Raw genomic sequence first — 20,189 nt, forward strand, 5'->3', positions numbered from 1 at the left:
CGGAGGAAGATCGGCAAAGGAGGTTTAGGTACTTTTGCCCTGCGACGAATCTCAAAACAGAGTCCCAGGAAAGCTCTAATTTGTTGTGCGTACCTACAATTATTGGTAAACGCCATTCGGAACAGTGTTTATAATTTCATTTCATTTCATTTCATTTATTAATACAATAATAATTTAGTCCCCACAACACGTGCTTTTACGTGCGTGGATTAAATTATTATACATCTGGATCAACACAGCTACGGTACGTTACAAACTTTCCTGTCCTGAAAAGCGTCGCAGCACATTGTTACAGGGTTTTTTTTTGGGGGGGTCCTCATATCGGTGGGACACTTTCTTGGCTCTTTCTTCTGGGACGTGAACTTTATATGACTCTATGGCACCGTTTTTGGACAAATCCAATAGATCTTACCAATGTTGCAATAGAGTCCAACTACCATCACATAAAGTTCGTTTCCCGCAAGAGTCAAGAAAGTGTCCCATAGCCAGGAAAACCCCCGAAAATAAAACCCCTATAAGCCGGTATCGGTTCGTGTTAGTTGCAGTAAGCTTGACACGAACTGCGCAGTTCGCAAAGCGCAGTGGCATAGTTTTCGGAGCATATTTCGGAGGGCAATTTAATAATAAGAACATGCAAATAAGATTAGCATACACCCTTAGGTACATTACACATACATCAGCACATACAATTCTATGAGCGCATTGTTAAATTTTCTAGTATTTTCAGGCCACAGTGTACTGGTTCTCCAAGTGTCGGAAGCGTCCGTAAAATCCTTCATCCCGCCTGCTTGTTGCCCGTGTGTTGCCAATTGGCGCAGGGGCAAAAAGGGAGGGCGAAAATCACGCGGGTGAAGGATTTTAGGACCCTATATCCATCAGGTGTTTAAAAGCTAAAAGTTTGTATCCTACCATCGCGTAAAACACGATTTGCCTTAAGTCTAAACTGGACTGCTCCACTCAGTGCGACGGTCTAGGGGTAGGGGTCGAGCAGCGTACATAAACATCAGAAAGTAAGGTTCATTTTACGATGACAAAACATAATAATAATAATAAGTTGGGTAAATTCCGATTCCGGATCATGAAATAATAAAGGCATAATACTCTCTCTCTCTCTCTCTCTCGCACTCTGCTCCCCTAGCAAACAGCGAGACCGAACCACGACGCTACTCTACCAAGCCGCAGCAAACTGCTTTGCCCGACCTTATTTTTTGCTCAGGAACGCAAAACGCTGCTGCCCCCGCCCTAGATCTGACGCGTATAGATCCGGCCACTGTATCGGTTGAAGCCCCGGCCGGAGCGTGGTCGCTGCGAGCCGCCAAAGTGGCTGGGCGGATCGCGATAGTGGCCACTGCTGCCAGCACCGCCGCCACCACCACCGACACTGCCCCCGCCGCCACTAGACAACCCGTGCCCGAAGTGCTTACCGCTGCCGGGGCCGCTTCCACCGCCGACGCCACCCCCCACGCCGCCATCGTGCATCTGGGACGAACCGGACGACCAGCCGGAGCCGCCGCCATTGCCACCGCTGCCGCTGCCACCGCCTCCCCCACCGCCCCCGTTACCACCGCCACTGCCCCCGGCGGCACTCTGCCAGTGGCCCCCGCCGCTGCCGGATCCACCGCTGCCACCCCCGACGGAGCCACCGCCTCCACCGCCCCCGCCACCAGCGCCGCCCGATCGGGCACCGCGGTCGGGGAAGTTGCGCCCGCGGCTCCGGTTCGTGCCGCGGATCGTGATGATGTCGCGCGACAGCTTGTTGTAGCCGGTCGGTCCGGTCGGCTGGGCGCCGCACGTTTCGAGCGCCAGGAAATCGTCCACATGCAGCGAGGGCGGACGGGACGTGTTGGGCGGGCGGGACCGGAACAGATCCCCACGGGTGGTGGGTGTGCGCGAAAATCCACGCCCGCGCAATGGTGTTGCTACAAAAATAGAGAAAAAGAAGCGGGGGGAGAAATTAGTTTCAGTGCAAACAACGGCAACAAACACAGCAGAAATACAGTGGATCCCCGCAAAAAGAGGTCAATCCGTTCCAGTGACTCGCTCGTTATGCAGGAGGCTCTTTTCGATGTATGAAATTTGTACGAAAAATGAAATAATTCCTCTAGAATCAACCGCAAGTGTGCTGGTATAAAGATATATAGGATAAATATACTAATAGTGCTGCACATTTGTATAAGTACAGATGTGCTTTAACAGATTTAACGTGTCGGGAAGATACATTTATGAATGTTTTAACACACAGCAATTGGAATATAATTTTATCTTCGTAATCACAACCATTTTTACCATCAAATACAACAAAATAACGAACAACTTCTATGAGCAGGGTATTTAACCTAGTCCACCAACTCTATGATTTTAATACAAGGTTTCCCACGGTTTATTGGTTGGTTCCCATATTTTTTTGGTGCGTTCCCACGATGTTTTGTCCGATTCCCAGAATTTTTTGGTTCAATTGTATTGATATCCAATCGGACGATACCAATAAATTATGGGAACGAACCAATAATCTATTGGACACGATGTATATATCGTGAGACGGGCCCAAACAATTATGGGAACTGACCAATAAATCGTGGGAAACCCTGTAAAAGTCTCTGATTGATGTTCAGATAGATGAAACCTAAATCTGCTCGTTATACGAGAATTTTGCTCGTTAAGAACGGTATGCCCTTGTGAAGGGCATTTAACATTTGCTCGTTATAAAGGAGTTCCACTGTAAACGGGGCAACGACTAAAAAACGAATAAAAATGAAACATCTTACCAAATATCTTCTTCTCCGGCCGTCCCGTGCTCGGTTCCACCTCGACGCGCCGCGTGCGGAAGCAGGGCGCAGTCGTCAGCCGGTCCCGGTTCGAATGGGGCGACGCGGACAGGTGCAGCAGGCGCTTGCAGTCGGCGGTCAGGTTCGTGTCACCGGACAGGCACACCTTCGCGAGGTCCTGCAGGTCGCACGGGATCTGCTCGCGCTCGAGATCGTCGTCGCAGGGCGTAAAGCCGAGCCAGTCCGTCGCCTTCAGCTGATCGTCGCAGTCCTCGCTGAGCAGGTAGACGCTGCGGGAGCCGTACTGCGTGACGATGCCCTCCGCCTGGGGCAGCGGATCAACCGTGACCGCACTCCAGTCGATGGGGGCGCTTTTGGCCGCTTCCGTTGTTGCTGTCGCCGCCGCCGCCGCCACTGCCAGCTCGATCTGAGTGCGCAGGAAGCTCAAATTGTCCTTCAGGCTGTCCGTACCGGGCTTGGGTGGTTCGGCAGCCGCTCCACTGTCCAACTGCATCGGTTGCTCCTTCGCCTCACCACCCCCGTACAGGTCGAGCAGCTCGTCCACAAACGGTAGCATTTGGGCGAGCAGCGCATCCTCCTCACTGTCGCACAGCGGCATCAGCATGCCGAGCTGGTCGAGCGGCAGCTTGACCGTGCGCTTGGGCAGATTGACGCAGCCGTCCGTTTCGTACGCGGCCAGCGACCGCCAGAAGTCGCTCAGCAGCACAAACAGCGCCCGGTACGCGTCGGGACCATCCCGGGCCTTGCGCCAAAACTTGTGCATCACCGCACACCAGCCGTCCCGCTTGCGCATCAGGTTCGCCATCAGCGTCACGAAGGTGGTGCTGAAAAGGGGGTAGAAAATGAAGAAAAATGTCACATGGTTTGCCGGCGGGTGGAGAGTAAGAAAAAAAAAAAAAGAAGCAATGCCACGCCTTACTCGTGCTCGGTGAGCAGCAGCATGGTGCGCAGGGCGGCCATCAGGACGCCGAGCCCGATCTCGGCGCCGGTCACGTTGGTGGCGCACGCGCCACAGAACGCCTCGATGATGTCCTTCGGGGGCAGCGAGCAGGCGAGCTGCAGGGCCGGATCGATCGTGTCGCCAAACATGAGCGCTATCTCCGCGTCGAACAGGCTCTGGAAGGTGAGGTAGATGTGCTGCTGCGTCTGCTGGTGGGCCGGCGTCTGGCCCGGGTTGAGCAGCACGCCCATCAGCATGTCCATGATGCGGCCGGGCAGGATCGACAGTACGGAGATTTTGACCGACGCGTGGCAGACGAGCGTGGCGAGGAAGCTGACCAGCCGGGCGTGGCTCGTGCTTGCCAGCCCGCCGGGGAGCAGCGGCTCCTGCACGATCAGGTCGGCGAGCGACTTCGAGACGAGCAGCGTCATGTTCGGGGCAAGATCGGACAGCTGCAGACAGACGCGGCTCAGCACGGCCAGCATCGGCGTGTAGCTGGAGGTGCAGAGCGTTTGGATCAGCTCGCCGATCGAGGGGCTTTGCGGGTGCAGATGGGCCGACCAGAGCTGCCGCTCCTGAATCAGCCGGCTGAGCTCGGGCGGGGCGAGCGGCTGCCGGCAGTGGATGGGCAGCGGCAGGGGCAGCAGCTCGGACAGCACCAGCAGCCCGGGCAGGAAGTAGTTCGGGCCGGCGAGCGTGAACCGCACCAGCTCGCCCACCATCTGCGTCCACAGGCTGCGATGGACGTTGTTCGTGTCGAGCCCTTCGGGCGGCGTCGGCTGCGTGTACGCGAGCAGTATGCGCACCGTTTCGCGCTGCACCTGGCGTGCGTCGGGCCCGGCCGCGGCGACCGACGGGACGCACTGCATCAGCGTGTAGGTGCGGAGCAGCGGCTCGATCAGCGTCAGGTCGCGGAACTCCGTGTTCCGGCACTCGATCAGGTAGGTGACGAGCTTGCGCAGGATGTAGACGAGCGGGCAGAGCAGCTGGGTGAGCAGCACGCCCTGCTGGCTCGCCAGGCTGGACGTGTGGATGGCCGGCTGGTCGAAGTGGTGCGTCAGCTTGTCGAGGATGGCGAGCAGCAGCGCCTGCCCGTCCGCCGAGTAGAACTGGAGCAGCGTGTACTTGTATTTGAACTCGGCGTGCCCGCCCGGCTGCTCGTAGTCGTCGTACGGCGGTATGCCGAGCAGCCGGACCAGCCGCAGCGCGGTGATGAGGTCGCCCGGGAAGGCGGTCACGTACTCGAGGCTGCGGCGCATCAGCTCCACCAGCGGCCCGATGTCGACGTACGCGAACAGATCGTGCAGCTCGAGCGGCTTGAGGTAGACGGCCAGCTCCTGCAGGGTCGCGCTGACGCCCGGCTCGAACTGCTCGTGCTGCTTGGCGAGGGCGAGCAGTGCCGGCCCGTGCTGGGCCAGATAGCCGACGGCTTCGCCGTGCCGCACGGTACAGTCCACCAGATCGACACAGTAGCCGACGATCGGCGAGCGATGCTTGGTGGCGGCCGCATTCGTCCCCCCGACGCTCTCCTTCGCCACCGTGCGCTGCTCGCGCTCGAGCAGCTCCAGCAGCACCGCCAGATTGTCGTCCATCGAGAGCACCTCCACGACGAAGCGGCGCCCGGGCCCGCAGGACAGCTCGTACAGGGCGTGCAGCCCGTCCACCAGCCGGTCCCGCTGCTCCTCCAGCTGATCGTTCGATGGGGCGACGCTGCCGGTGCTCGCGTTCGCGATCGCGTCCAGATGGTAGATCGTCTGCACCTTGTACACCAGCTCCACGCCCAGCAGCTGCGGGCGGGACAGCTCCGATACCTGCACCTCGTCGACGGTCGGTGCACTGCGGCCGCCCGGCGACTGCTCCCCGCCGGCACTGGCCGGCAGCCGCTGGAACAGCCACCGCAGCAGCAGGTTCGTGTACGGCAGGCTGTCCACCAGGTAGCGCAGCTTCGGCACGCTCTTGAGCAGGCAGGCGAGCAGGTTGTAGATCAGCTCGCACAGGGCCGGCGGCGTGCCGGGCAGATCGAGCAGCAGCACCAGCGACTCCACCAGCCGGTGGATCTTGAAGAACTGCACCACCGTGCGGCTCACGTTCAGCGACGACGCGATGTCCTTGTGTATCTCGAACTTGGCCGACACCGGCAGGAAGCGTTTCGGCTGCGCGAGCGACACCTCGTGCAGCGAGATCGCGCTCGTCAGCTCGGTCAGCGAGCTGCGCAGCAGCTCCATCAGCTCCTGGTCGGTGCGCTTCGCGCCTCCCTGCTGCTGTTGCGGTTCGCCACCCTCCTCGACCGCGCGCACGTACAGCTCCTCCACGGTCGCGTGTATCAGCTCCAGGTTTTCGTACAGCGAGATCTTGCGCAGCAGCGACTTCAGCGCGAAGCTGATGCGCGTCGACGGGTTCTCCTGCAGCAGGTCGAGCAGTATCTGGTACCCGTTGTACGACGGCGACAGGAAGTAGTGGACGGCGGTGCGCGTATCCAGACACGCGTAGATCGTGCGAATGATCATCAGCTTGATCGAGAGCGCCATGTGCGGCTGGGAGTACAGGCCGAGCAGCCGGTCGAACAGGTTGAACTCGTCCGGCCGGGCCCGCCGCAGCAGCAGCGCGATGAATGGTTCGTGCGGGCCGAGAAACTCGGCCAGCCGGATGCCGCTCTTCATGTGGCGCAGCTTGAACGCCGGCTGCGGCTGCACCATCGCCCGCTCGAAGTCCAGCCCGACGCAGATGCAGTTCACCAGCCGGTCGGTCACGCCCGGCCAGCCGGTCTGGATCCAGCGGTCCAGCTGCTGCTGGCAGGCGTCCCGCGCGTCATCCTTCGCCAGCAGCTGCCCGAGCAGGTGCACCAGCTGCTCCGCGTAGTCGACGAAGCGCTCCTTCCATTCGGCCGGCTCGCGCTCGAACGCCCCGGTCGCCGCCCGCCCGTACCGCTCCTGCCCGAGCAGCTGCTCGAGCTGACGGAGCAGCTTCTGTTCGCCGGGGCCGAGCAGCCGCACCGGGTCCGCTCCCGCCGGCACGTACCGCTCGAGCGTGGCCCCGAACGGGTCGAACTGTTTGGCGGGCGGCTCGTCTAGATTTTCGTACGCGGCCGGACCGGACGATCCGCTGGTTGGGGCGGGGGCTCCCGCTCCACCGCCACCACCGGTTGCGCTCTCCAGATCGTAGTCAAAGTCCTCCGGTATCTCCTCGTCGCTCAGGATCGGCTCGAACTGGTCCGGCACGGAGGCGGCATCCTCGTCGGGCAGGGTTGCCGCTGGGACGGTGGCAGCACCCGCCGGCAGCATGGTGGTCGGGGAGGCGACCGGCGTCACCGAGACGGAGACGGCATCGCACACTAGCGGGGGCGGCGAGACGACACGCTCCGGCACGTGCTGTTGCTGTTGTTGCTGTTGTTGCTGCTGATGGTGCTGATGGTGGTGGTGGTGGTGATGGGACGAACCGTGCTGCTGATGCTGGCCGCCGTGGTGCGCGTGCGAATGCCCATGCTGATAGTGATGGTCGCGCTGGTGATGGTGGTGGGACGAGCTGCGACTGGACGCCGCCGACGAGTGATGCTTCGCGGAAGCGGACGGGTGGACGGGCAGTGGTGGCAGCGGTGGCTGCTGCTGCTGCTGCTGCGGTCGACCACTCTCGATCGCCGGCTCCATCATCATCAGCATGCTGCGGCGCTTGCGGCTGCTCCCGGCGTACTTCGCTCCGTTCGACCGGTGGTAACCGCCGTCCAGCTCCATCTCCTCGTCCAGATCGTCCTCCACGTCCTCCACGTCGTCCACCAGCTCCTCCGGCTCGTCCTCCTCCTCCAGCGACGATTCATTACGGTCGGGCGAGCGGGGCCGCCGCGGCGATCCGATCGGCGAGCGGGGCCGTGGCCGCCGCTCCTCCTTCTCCAGCCGCTCGAACGATGGTTCGCGGCGCGGGCGCTCGTACGAGCCGCTGCGCAGCCGCCGCGACGATCGATGCCCTCCCGATGACGACGACGGTGTCGGTGGTGGCAGTGGAGGGTGGGCAGGCGGGCCGACCTGCTGCTGCTGCTGTTGCGACGGCGGCTCGATGTAGTCCGGGCTGCGCGACCACTGGTCACGCTGCTTGCTCGCAGCGGCACTGGCTCCCCCGCCCCCACCGACACCGCTACTCCCGCTGCCCGGCATCGGCCCGTAGTCCTTACACAGGCTCGGCGAGCGGGAGGAAAACTCTTCCCGGCTGCTGTGGCGACGGGCCCGGGGCGACCGCTCATACGCGTACGGCGGCCCTGCACCCTTGGTGCGCTTGTCTGCGAGCGGGGGCGGCTCGCACTCCCCGGGCAGTATCTTGCCCGCCTCGAGCGGCTCGTAGATCGGTTCCGGCGGGCTGGCTGCGCTGGCTGGCAGTGGGTGCGCGGTCGCGATACTGGAGGAGGTGGCGGCGGCCGCTGCCGCCGCCCGGCGCGCGTACGGCCGCGGATCCTTCGGTGCGTCCTCGCTGTCGTCCTCCGGGTACTCCTTCTGCACGAACACCGTCTCGGCGGCCGCCACCAGCCCGGGCAGCGGCGGCTCCTGTATCCAATCGCCGCCCGGCCCGCACGACGGCTCCGCTATCCCCCCGCCATGGTGCAGATGGTGATGGTGATGGTGGTGGTGGTGGTGCAGCAGATGATGGTGGTGGTCCGGCCCGACCAGCAGCTGCTCGGCCGGCTGGGGCGTCGTTTCCCTCGGCGACACGATCGGCTCGGCGATGTTCGTCGTCAGGATGCCGTACACCGCGAGCGTCATCGTCGTGTACCAGCCCTTCAGCACCAGCCCGTCGGTCGGGATGCGGCGCACAAACTCCTCCGTGCCCGGGCCCGTGCCTACCGCTCCCGAACCGCCGCCGCCGCACTGCAGATGAATGCAATTGTTCTGGTTGTACTCCAGCTCGCCCAGGCTCTCGAAGATCGGGGCGCCCGGCTTGCCGAGATCGTTCACGTACAGCTGGATGTGGAAGTTGGACGGGTTGGTGGCGCCCAGCCGGACGCCGCCCGGGAAGTCCGCATGGACGCGGGCGCCGAGCGGGATGATCCGCACCTCCGTGATGTAGACCGGCTTCGGGAACTGTACCAGATCGAGATTTTGCTGCGAGGTTTGGGTTGGTTTTTAATTGCCAAAAAAGGGGAACAAAGCGGAAAAGACAGGGAAGAGAGAGAGAGAGAGAGAGAGAGAGAGAGAGAGAGAAAAACACATCATTTTAGAAAGAATCGTGGCAACGCGGCAAAGGATTTTCGAGCGAGAGCTGTGCCGACGGTTGGCACACAATTTAAAAAAAAAACCCCAACCCGCCCAATGGGGGCTTTGGCAGCGCCTGTGGATGAGGTTTTATTGCTGCGTTTGCGTTGAACATTTTTTACGACCGGTCTCCTCCTCTTGCCGGATACGCTTTCGATCGTCGTTCTTTGGGCGCGCTTTGTGTGCATCGAATCTCGCGGGGCCTTCTCTTCGGCACCGGGGGATGAAGCTTGCTGCTTCCAGGGGGGGGGGGGGGGGGGGGATCCGAGTTGTCGGCAAGCCAGTGGAGGTGGGGGATGCTTGAAAGATGACGCCACCGCGTCCCGGAGACGGCCATTTTATGCCGCGAGTTTTATGGCCCTGTTCCCTTGCAAACGCTGCCGCGCAGTTCATGGTTGATCGGGTGTTTGGTTGAGTGAAGCCGGTTGATGCTGATGGACGTAGCGATGGACCGGCGGGCACTATATGCAGGGGGAAAATCGCCCTTTTGCCTATCAACTGACACCTTCCGGGGAGTTTAATGCTGCCGTACCGCAACCCTGGAGGTACACCCGCATCACAACATCCCATCGCTAACCCACGCTCACAGGCCGCGGATCGTCTCGGCGTGTGGGGGAGGAGGGAATAAACCAACAAAAAGCAACACACACACAAAATGCACCACCACAAACCGCTTACCTCGTACGTGTCATGAGAAAATGTGTCGAAAAACAGCAACTCCGGCAGTTCGGAATCCATCGTTTCTGGGGGGGGGGGGGGGGGCTGGCCGCCCTTACACCGCACAACCGGGTACACCTTCCTGCTGTCCGCTGTGGGTGGTCCACCTGGCACACGGGTCCGTGTTGCAGCGGGTTCCTGCTGCAGCCGAACTCAGGCCATCCAATGACGACGCGGTCGCCCGTGCAACTTGCCACACACACACCCGCTACACGCTCACTTCGCACAAAATAACACACAACCTTTGCACGATTTGCAGCCTTTTTTTTTTGGTTGCGGCGAGCTTCGTTCGCGGACAGTAGGACGCGCGTTGCAGACAGCCAGGAAAAGAATGATGGCGGCTGGCAAGTTTGCTGATATCAGCGTCATCGAGCTTCTTGTGTCTGCGAGGAGAGACCGCGGGGACGGGGCCCGGAGCGCTGTCAGTTGGCCGCTTTTTGACAGGAGAGCTGTCAGGGGCGCAGGCGTGTCAAACGTGTTTGGTGAAATGGAGAGATATTCACCACATTTCAGTTCAAACTGGTAGCTGCACGGTTATGTGTCGTGAGTATAATGATAGATTTAGGTTGCAACGTTTTCCTCATTGCTTCCTCATTCTTTATTTTCGCGGGAGGGTTGCCGGAAAAACGGGTAAATTTTCCGAAGCGCTTGTCCTAATCATCATTTGAAATGACCGTTGCGCCATAAAGCATGTGGTGAATTTTAATTTGAGTGTGTTGTGAAACTCAAAGGAAACATTTTACTCAATAAAAAAAGGTTATCGTAATGGTTCATTGTATAAAACTATTTTCCTTGTGGTGCATTGAAATAAGCTAGAAATATATATATATATATATATATATATATATATATATATATATATATATATATATATATATATATATATATATATATATATATATATATATATATATATATATATATATATATATATATATATATATATTTTTTTTTTTTTTTTTTTTTTTTTTTCAAATTTACCTCCTTCTTTACCTTCTGCTGCAGTGGCAGTCAAATTCCTTACAAAGGTGACATTGCGTGCTGAAGAGGATATTAGAAAAAAAAACGGTTATCAGAGCATATTTTCTTAACAAAAAAAACGTTATAATTCGTGACACATTTCAAATATTCCCATTGGAAAAACATGAAGTCGATCAAAACTGACTAGGTTTTACCAGAACATAATATAAATTTCAAAACCAAATTAGGAATATGTGATAAAATTTTGACTCATTATCCGTGTTATTCGAGTAGCCGAGCAAGGTCCAGTCCCAATGTATGAGCAATGTATTACACTAAATAAATAATGTATTCATCAACCCCAACATGCATGATAAAGAACAAAAAAAAACATTATCTTTCTCTCTCTCTCTCTCTCTCTCTCTCTCTCTCTCTCTCTCTCTCTCTCTCTCCCCCCCTCTCTCTCTCTCTCTCTCTCTCTCTCTCTTTCTTTCTTTCTATCTTTCTCTTTCTGTCTCTCGCCAGGTCTCGCATCACCTGATCCAGCCATCGAGTACGCTGTGCCTCATGCCGAACTAGGGATCGTTGTCGGATACCTTCTGGATGCAGCATCAGTCCGGCATCCTCATAACATGCCCCAGCCATCGTATCCTACCAGCCTGCGCTACCGTCAGGATGCTCGGTTCGGTCGTACAGCTCTGCAAGCTCCTGGTTCATCCTTCTCCTCCACGTCAGAGGATGCGTCACTCAAACATGCCCAGAGTATTTGCCTCGTCCTGCAAGACTTATGTTCATAGAGGACCACCGGCCGAATCTCACATTTCGTGCGGTCTCGAAGTCTTCCTCGACTTCAGCAGATGATGTAGCCCATGGTATGCTACAATGATCCTCAATCAAATTCTTGCTGCTTCGCGGTTGCGTAGTCCTGCCGATGATGGCGATGTTATCCACGAGGCCAAGGAATTGGAGAGACCGGTAAAGGACACCTTCCAGGGTGATGTGGAAGAGCAGACAGGAGAGCCCGTCGCCTTGCCTCAGACCCCTGTGAGATTCGAACGATTCCGATGTCTAGTGCGATACTCTCACCTTGCACTGCCCCTCCGTTCATGATGACCTCTAACAGCCTGATCAACTTCCCAGGAAAGTGATACCGTTGCATGATGTTCCATAGCTCATTCCGGTCTATGGTGTCGTAGGCCGCCTTGAAGTCGATGAACAGGTCTGGCGCTCTCTGCACTTCTGGAGGATCTCCCAAAGAGTAAAAAATTGCTGGGTAGTTTGGTTTGGTGGCTGCCGACGAAATTTGTAACAAGGGGCGCAAGTCTGCAGAACAGGATCTGGGACAGGATCTTGTAGGCGGCATTAAGGACCGTGATGGCTCGAAAGTTCGATCAATCCAGCATGTGGCCCTTTTTGTAGACTGGGCGAATGATACCCAGCTTCCACTCCTCCGGTAGTTCTTCCTGCTTCCAGATTTTCACGATCAGCTGATTCAAAGGCAAGCCTCTGCGGCCCCATCTTGAAGAACTCGACCGCCAGCCTATCGCTGCCAGCAGACTTATTGCTCTTAAGCTGCTTGATGACGCTGACAATCTTATCCAGAGATAACGGGGGTACCTCGTCGTCTGCACCAATGCTGTCGATGCTGTTACTGCTGTGCTGGTGCTGTAGGGGAGTTGAATAATACCAATAATAGTAATAATAATAATAATAATAGTAATAATAATAAAAATACTCCAATCACGTTTTACGCAGAATAATTTATTTCCTTCGAATTTTTGGGTACGAACGGTACCGGTATACTAGGAACTACATAGGGAAATACACACACACACACGCACACACAAAATACTCAATCTTGCTATCTTGTACCACAACACGGTCGGTAAACATTACACTGGGAGGGGGAGTTAGGGGGTTTAACATTTATTAGCACTTCCGCCTGGAGAAGTTTGTTACTGCGCTGATGTAATTATTATCACATTTCATACATTCCATCGCCTGGCCCCGACATTCCACGCTTGCCATCCTCTTTTTTTTTGTTCCTTTCCTACTGGGCGACGGGGTGAGGGGTTAGATAGATCCATCTACCACGTCCCACTTACGCTTAGCTCAAGTAAGACTAGAACGGGGAGGAACACAAAAAAAACCACACACAAGCTTTTCGGGCTGTCCTCCTAACGCTTTCATCGAACAATGTTTCCTCTTCTTTTTGTTGTTGTTAAGCAAAACCAAACATTCCCACAAGATATGCAATAAGTATGTTTTTGTTGTTGTTTTTTACTGGTAACGATAAGTAAATTTGAAAAGATTTCATCCTTTCACGACGACTGCAAATAATATCTTCAATTGGTTGCGTTTGCATGTTGGCCAGCCTGCAACCGGCCACCGGAGGGGTGGGCGGGCTTAGGCTCAAACGTTCTGGCACGCTACATTCGATGTAGTTTTTGTTTTTGTTTTAATTGCTGTGACACAAATTAATTTTAAATGGAGCTAAGGGGGGTTTTAAAGGATACGTGGTAAGATATGTGGGTAGAGTACATAACACCACGTCAATACGGGGCACCTAGCAGCTAGCATTGATTAACATAAGAATAATTATTACAACGATAAAAACGTAAATAACACAGAACAAAAAAAAAACACATCGAGGCACCACCCGGTTCGGGGGAGGGAGGCGAGGAGCCCTCGGAACGGGGAGAAGAGATGGCAACTGGGTTGGATTGGGGAGTTTTGGGGGATTGTTATACAATTAAAACGGGGATTAGCCGTGTCAAACCAAAAACAGACAAACAGCGGCGGAGAAATTACATTTCCACACCGCAATCCTTACTATCTCTCTCTCGATCGCTCTCGCTTTCTCTTCTTCTTTCTCTCTCTCTCTCTCTCTCTCTATCTCTCTTTTCTTCTCTCCCTAACATGTCTTCTAACAATCCTCGGAAGCGCCACCACGTGCTCATAAGTTGTTCAGCTCCTCCGAGTTGAGCATTTCAAACTCACTGTCCTCGTCCGCGTCGGTCGATTCGTCATCGGTGCCCTCCTCCTGCACCGTCTGCCCCCGGAGCGCCTGTATCGTGCTGCCGAGCGAGGCAACCGACTGAAGAATACTATGGTGCGGCGATGGCTGCTGCTGCTGGTGCAGGGCGCCCGCGTCCAGCAGACGCCGGTACACCGTGTCGACCAGCACGTTGCTGGCCAGGCTGGTGGCGCTCATCATCAGCATCGCCTCACCAGTCGGCTGCTGCCTGCTGCTGCTGCTGCTGCTGCTCCCTTTGGCCGCCGGTCGCCGGGACGCGCCGTCCGCGTCGTCCTCGTCGTCGTTAAAGTTGAGCCCCCGCGACATGTTGTCGTCCGAGTCGGACGAGCTGTTCGCGTTAAAGTGGCTGCTCTTGAACTCGATCGGCTGCTGCTCGCCCGGCCGGCCGTGCGCCCGACCCGCCTTCCGCACCGCCGGGCCCTCGGGGCAGAACAGCTCGTCGCTGCTGGAGCCGCTCAGCTCGGCCGACTCGAAATCGTTGCTGGTCGCCTCCGGGATGAGCGTCCGCAGGTACTGCTCCTCGTCCTCCTCCGCGCTGTTCCCGCGGCCACCGGCCGCTGCGGCGAACCCGTCGGCGAGCGGTGTCGTGTCCGCGCCCTGCTCACCGACCTCCTGCAGCAGCACGCGGCTCACCTCCGTCAGCTCCGGCACAAACTCGTCCATTTCCTGCTGCTCCTGCTGCAGCGTATCGTGCAAACCTTTTGTTGGGAGGGGTGAAGGGGAAGGAAAAGCAAACATAAATATTTCGACATTGATGAGGGGTGAATTCGGTCGGTGTTACTTACTCGGCGCAATGCTGAGCGGACCACCGGGCACGCCGAACCGATCCCAGCACACGACCAGCCCGGCGACGCCCAACGACAGCCACAGGGGCAGCACGTAGCACACCAGGTAGGTGTAGGTGAGGCAGCCGGCCACACTGCCCGCCACCATGCTGAGCGGGCGGGTCGTGCGCAGCGCCCACACCTTCGCCGCGAGCTCGGCCAGCGGCGAGCCGGCGGTTGCGGAGGGGGCCACCACTTGCTGGCCGGCCGGCCGGTCCCACAGGAACCCGATCGCAATCACAAACAGTATGCTGAACGGACGAAACTCGGGCCTGCGTTGGGTGGGTGAGAAGAGAAAGCGGGGGAGGAAGCTTAGTACGCTGGAATGCCGATTTTTCGAATTCTCCGTGAGACGGGATCGCTTGCAAGTACATTTAGATCCTTTCGCAGATTGATTCGCAGATGTGCTCTTTGGAGAACATTCACGACTCCAATTCGACTCCTGCTATTGTTAGTACGATTCCGGCAAAATCTGAAACACTAGTTCCGCCCGGATTTAAAGTCGTCCAGATTCGCCCGGAGTCGTTTGGAGTCGTCCGGAGTCGGTCGGAGTCAACCGGAGTCAGAGTCGGAGTCGTCTGTAATTCATATACAGGCCTTTGTTACAGGATTAATTTAGAGGTCTTACGGTAGATGTTCGGTGGATTCGTTTTAGGTCGTTATTAGAACAATTTGCTATTCTGTTTTAAAATGTTGAAGAATGTTGAAGGAGAATGCTAGAGTAATGAATCTGTTAGGGTTTAAAGTAACTAATTGCCGCTGGAATGGCTTCATGTCACAGCAAACATGTCACAGAACCTCTGAACCTTTGAAAATGGTGAAGTAAAAACAGATAGCACGAAGGCATTGCCAGTCCTTAGCATCGATTCTTAGATAGATTTTCGAAGCAATGCAATTCACACCACCAGCATGGCCGGCTAAATGTGGTACTATGGCCTGGCGATACAATTGGAGATGCATACTAGGGACGGGTAACTCTCTGATTTGAGATTCGTGAGTCTGAACGAAGAATGCTTCTTAAAGAATGAATCTGAATCATGAATCGCTCTTAAGCTCGACTATCCATGAATCATCCATGAATCATTATGAATCTTGGAGGTCTTGGATAATGGAGGTCATTATGATTTCTGAAAACTCATTCGAATCTCTGAAGATCGCCATGTTCACAAATCATTGGAGATGTATGATCTATTGAGACTAGAGCTACTAGAGCTAGATTCAGGATAATAGCTATATAGATTTATGGTTCTCTTTAGCTTTATAGATCTATAAATGCACGATTTCTGAAAAATCATTCGAATCTCTGAAGATCATCATGAAGTTCATGAATCGTTTATAGAGTTATGATCTATTGAGACTAAAGATTCACATAAATCATCAGATATTCACAAGTATGCTGAGATCATTCAATATCTTGAAAATCATAGATCTCCAGAGATTCGTAGTGTTTTAGAAATTCAAAAATCTTTAGAGATTCATCAGTCTTTAGAGAAGAATGATTCTTTGGAGATGCATGCATCTTTATGGATTCAAGAAGCATTGGAGATTCAACCATCTGTAGATATTGGATTCGACATTAGAATCACTCATCGCGGAAGCTTCACATGAATGGATCGCAACGAAAGATTCAAACTTCCGGAGATTACCGGCACCGATTACCATTCTGAAACTGATTTCCATTCCAGAAGTGATTCCAATCCCGAAGCTAGGAAGAATCGGTCGGTCCGTCCCAAAACTGTCATTTATCCCATCACTAGTTTGACTAGGCCTGCTGTGCCTGCCGCCTAGATTTGCTTGCCGCCTCCAAGGTCCAGTGTTTGGAAACCGCGGCGCTAGAGCCTGTGCGGCTCAAGGCTGGCGCTGCTGAACAAAGCACGCGGCGAACGACATTCGAATGCTTGTGAGCGGGTGAGAGGGTGGGGACAAAGGCAGACAACTGGAGCTTTGCTGCGGCGCTAAGGCCTTGCCGATGGTGAACCGGATCGCCCCTTCCCCACTACTACTACCCTTGAACGCTACACACCACGTGATTTGGCGCTTGCTTACCAGAGCATGTGAAGTACGTAGATGAGCAGCATCGGGCTGACGATGCCGCCGGCTTTAAACCACACGATGGCTTGCTGCACTCCTCCAGCCATTTTCGATATCTTCTCCCGTAACACCTTCATTCTGTTGCTGGCTACTGCTGCTGCAAAAACACACATACACACACAAAAAAAAAAAAGAACCGGATAAGAAACTGTTTTATGACTTTATCTATCTCTCTAGAAATTCTGGTATCCAGACGGTGCGATCGCGATTCGGAAACAAAAACAACGCGTCAACATAAACACACACACACACACATACACACATACAAGGGATCAAACATTGTGCCGTTGGTGAGGAGGGGGTTGTTCGACGACGAACGACTTGGCCTGACGCATTTCGGACGGTTACGACGCGGCCGCACGCTCGCTACGACGCACAACCGATCTCCGCTCCGCGGTGGCTTTTGTTTTGCCTGTGTTTTTGCGCCTTCCGTTCTCTGCATGTTGCTGCTGCTGTGACACACAGCTGTGTTTTGCCGTCGAACGCGGACGGACGGGGCGGCACTTAGTCACACACGCGGCACGGCCAAGTTGCGCGGAAAACGCGCAAAAATCACTCGCAATTTTATAAATAACAAACATCTTCCCCCGCGCCCCGAGCAGCACCCGGGTTTTCCATCCCGTGTTTTGACCCATTTTTGCCACCGCCCCGTCCCCCCTCCTCTTCCCAAGACGCTTTGTAGTGGCGTAGTGTTTTGTCGTGGAAACAACAAAGAAACGGTAAATTAAAGTGCTTTCTTTGATGCCGGGGGGGGATGGTTGAGAAGACCCATCATTCTGCTTCCTGCGCGGCCCCGCGTCATTCTCTGCCGGAAAGGACACACACACACACACACGTTCGAGAGCGTTCCGAATGTCGGTTTGTTTTTGGAACGAGGCGGCGTGGGGACCTTGTACGAATAAAACGCGCACCAATTGAGGACAGCGCGAGATGGGCCATAAATGAGTTTTTTTTTACCTTTTTGTAGACAAACAATACCCAATCCCTCCCCTCCTTCGACCACCCAACGACTTATTAGTACGCCGCACAAAAGCCGCTGATTTGCGCCGAGTCCGCAGAAATTGCACGTTGTAAACAATTACGCTTTTTTGTTGTTGCTGTTGTTGTTGTAATTTATCGAAAATGACTCCCCCCACCTACGCCAACATGTTTGTGTTTGTTGCTGCAAATGACGGGAAAGTAAAAAAAAAAAACAAAAAAAACTGCTGATTAGACGGAGGCGGTGGAGCCTTTCTAATTCTTGCAACGCATTTTCGCGCAAGTGCGCGTGGTCGCTGCGTACATCTGGAGCAGATGGGGGGGGGTCACTCGCGTACACCCGACAGAACACACCCACAATAACAACCCCAATGGGGTGGGTTGGTGATTGTGAACCCGATGGCATTGGCCTTGATTGCCGGGGATCGAAGGGAGCGGGTGGCTTGGGTGGCGCAACGTAATTTCTTGTTTACCAACGTTGCGCCTTATCACTTGGCGCGCTGGAAATCGTGTGCGCGAAAGAGGGACAGACACGCGATTTGCATGCTGCGTGGAAAGGAAGGGTATACTGATTGAGTAACTCGCCACCACCGCTTCCCTTCCCTTTCCCACCCCCCCCCCCCCCTCTTTACTGCTTCTGCTTTTCTCTTCGATCACGGCACGAAAATGTCACCGTACGCCGTTTTCACAACAAAGAATGCACACACACACACATACACACACTGATTTGGGAAAATGGAGGAAACAGGTGGAACCGTATCAGGCAAAGCAAAAACACACGCACCAAAACACATGGTGCAGAGAAAAACAAAACGGGAAGTAAATAAAGGAGCAAACACACCTTGGCGCACACTAACGCACTAATTTACCTTCGAAATTCGGCAGCACGGAAGTAACTCGTTGTTGTTGTTATTATTATTGTTCTCCTTTTTGTTGTTGTTGTTTTTGGGTGCTCCCGACCCCCGCTTACCGCCCGGGACGGTTCGATTTCTATTTGCTTTTCGCTTCGTCTCGCGGGCGCACACTTCGCCCGTTTGAGCGGTTTGATCGTGGGGCAGGGGTGTTCACTGTGTCTTACGTTTGCTGCTGCTGCTGCTGGCCAGCGCACAAATGGCGCACAATCGAATCGCGCCACCAAAGATCTGACTCCCCACCTCGTGCGGGGGCCCCGCGGTGACAGCGAAATTTCGAGCGCGCGCGCGCCCCTACCTCTCAAGCCCGCTCGTGCGGCACCCCCCAGTAGGGCTGTGGGTGGGTGGATGTGGGATTTTTTTTGTTTTGTTTGTTATGGTTCACTTTTTTCTCTCTCTGTTTCTCTGATTCTTTCACTGCACTCCGTTGCTCCGTGCGCCGAGCAAGTCACCTGCGAATGTATGAAAGTCAAGCAGATCTGCGAGCGAAACGACAGGGCGCTCCCCGTTGTGGCGGTGCCACTCTGTGCCGTTCGTTCATTTCTTTGCTCGGCTCTGTGTGTGTGTGGGGCAGGGGAGGGGAGAATGGATGAATGAAGCGGTTGACAGCTGACGGGTGGCCCCTGGGTTCACCGTAGCAATACCGTAGCAATAGACGATGCGCAATCTCAGATTGCGCATATATTTATCTGTCAAACGGGTCGGTTTGATATATTTATCTGTCAAAAAATATATATATATATCTCGGACATATAATCTTGAAAATTTATGCGCAATCTTGGCGCAATCTGAAAATGTATGGAAATGACGTTTATAGCTCAGGGTTGGCTACGCGAAATGACTTATGTTTTGATAAAACGAATATATGCGCAATCTGAGATTGCGCATCGTGTATTAATACGGATAGACGATGCGCAATCTCAGATTGCGCATATATTTATCTGTCAAACGGGTCGGTTTGATATATTTATCTGTCAAAAAAATTTTATATACATCGGACATATAATCTTGAAAATTTATGCGCAATCTTAGCGCAATCTGAAAATGTATGGAAATGACGTTTATAGCTCAGGGTTGGCTACGCCAAATGACTTATGTTTTGATAAAACGAATATATGCGCAATCTGAGATTGCGCATCGTGTATTAATACGGTCAGGTTCCGCGCTTGACAGCTCGGGCGCTGGGCAGAAACGCACCAAAGGTGTATAGAGACTGCGGTGGATGGGCGCTTCAAACTACCGAATCATACTTTTTGGTTTATTGCAAGTTGGTTTTATTTGTGTTGTGCAACCAAAAGCAATGCATTCAAGGAAGCAGATTCATTAACGATTGATATTGTATGCGTCACGTCCTTCCCAGGCCCGATTTTGATTGCTCATTTCTTTCCTGCTAGGAAAGCTTGGGACATGCAATGCGGTAAATATATGCTGTGATGTTTCAAAGTTGAGTTAAAATATTAAACGGATTAAACTAGTATTACTTTTCACTAGTTAATTGGCCCGAGTTACAGGGTTACGAAAATAAATTTCAAGGATCCTCTTTTTACTCTGAAGTGTACGTCAAAATTAACCGCTACCCCAAACCCAATTCAAACCAGGAACTTATGACGACCGATTAATTGACCGACAATCGAAACCGAAACCGGTCCTGGAACTGATACTGAGCTCATACCGGTCCATGAACTGATAACGAACTCAGCCTAGTCCTGGA

General features: G+C 54.3%; 2 protein-coding genes across 4 annotated transcripts; both read right to left on the reverse strand.

The window, feature by feature from the left end:
• Positions 1–638: 638 nt before the first annotated feature.
• Positions 639–10,065, reverse strand: LOC1271926 (protein virilizer). Its single transcript, XM_061658605.1, has 4 exons — positions 9,639–10,065; positions 3,706–8,810; positions 2,766–3,610; positions 639–1,919 (listed from the first exon to the last, which is right to left on the reverse strand). Exons 1-4 carry the CDS (start codon positions 9,696–9,698, stop codon positions 1,243–1,245), a joined length of 6,687 nt encoding a protein of 2,228 aa, XP_061514589.1. The 5' UTR covers positions 9,699–10,065; the 3' UTR covers positions 639–1,242.
• A 2,312-nt stretch (positions 10,066–12,377) lies between these two features.
• Positions 12,378–19,110, reverse strand: LOC1271925 (uncharacterized). Of its 3 annotated transcripts, none has more exons than XM_310782.5 (4): positions 18,437–19,110; positions 16,545–16,686; positions 14,460–14,770; positions 12,378–14,372 (listed from the first exon to the last, which is right to left on the reverse strand). In XM_310782.5, exons 2-4 carry the CDS (start codon positions 16,664–16,666, stop codon positions 13,594–13,596), a joined length of 1,212 nt encoding a protein of 403 aa, XP_310782.4. In that variant the 5' UTR covers positions 16,667–16,686; positions 18,437–19,110; the 3' UTR covers positions 12,378–13,593. The 3 variants fall into 3 exon arrangements, with proteins under 3 accessions (XP_310782.4, XP_003436973.2, XP_061506180.1); XM_003436925.2 differs by having other exon boundaries at positions 16,545–16,683; positions 18,437–19,060; XM_061650196.1 differs by lacking the exon at positions 18,437–19,110 and adding an exon at positions 16,856–17,193.
• Positions 19,111–20,189: the final 1,079 nt, after the last annotated feature.

The sequence above is a fragment of the Anopheles gambiae genome, chromosome X, assembly GCF_943734735.2.
Source record: "Anopheles gambiae chromosome X, idAnoGambNW_F1_1, whole genome shotgun sequence".
NCBI classification, from domain to species: domain Eukaryota; kingdom Metazoa; phylum Arthropoda; class Insecta; order Diptera; family Culicidae; genus Anopheles; species Anopheles gambiae.

Excerpts from the sequence above, each read along its gene's own strand:
- LOC1271926 (XM_061658605.1), bottom strand. The coding sequence starts at position 9,698 with ATGGATTCCGAACTGCCGGAGTTGCTGTTTTTCGACACATTTTCTCAT. Across the intron at positions 8,811-9,638 it reads TTTCTCATGACACGTACGAG|CAAAATCTCGATCTGGTACA; the intron begins GTAAGCGGTTTG and ends CAAACCTCGCAG. Across the intron at positions 1,920-2,765 it reads GCCGGAGAAGAAGATATTTG|CAACACCATTGCGCGGGCGT; the intron begins GTAAGATGTTTC and ends CTATTTTTGTAG.
- LOC1271925 (XM_310782.5), bottom strand. The coding sequence starts at position 16,666 with ATGAAGGTGTTACGGGAGAAGATATCGAAAATGGCTGGAGGAGTGCAG. Across the intron at positions 14,771-16,544 it reads TACGTACTTCACATGCTCTG|GCCCGAGTTTCGTCCGTTCA; the intron begins GTAAGCAAGCGC and ends CACCCAACGCAG. Across the intron at positions 14,373-14,459 it reads TCCGCTCAGCATTGCGCCGA|GTTTGCACGATACGCTGCAG; the intron begins GTAAGTAACACC and ends TCCCAACAAAAG.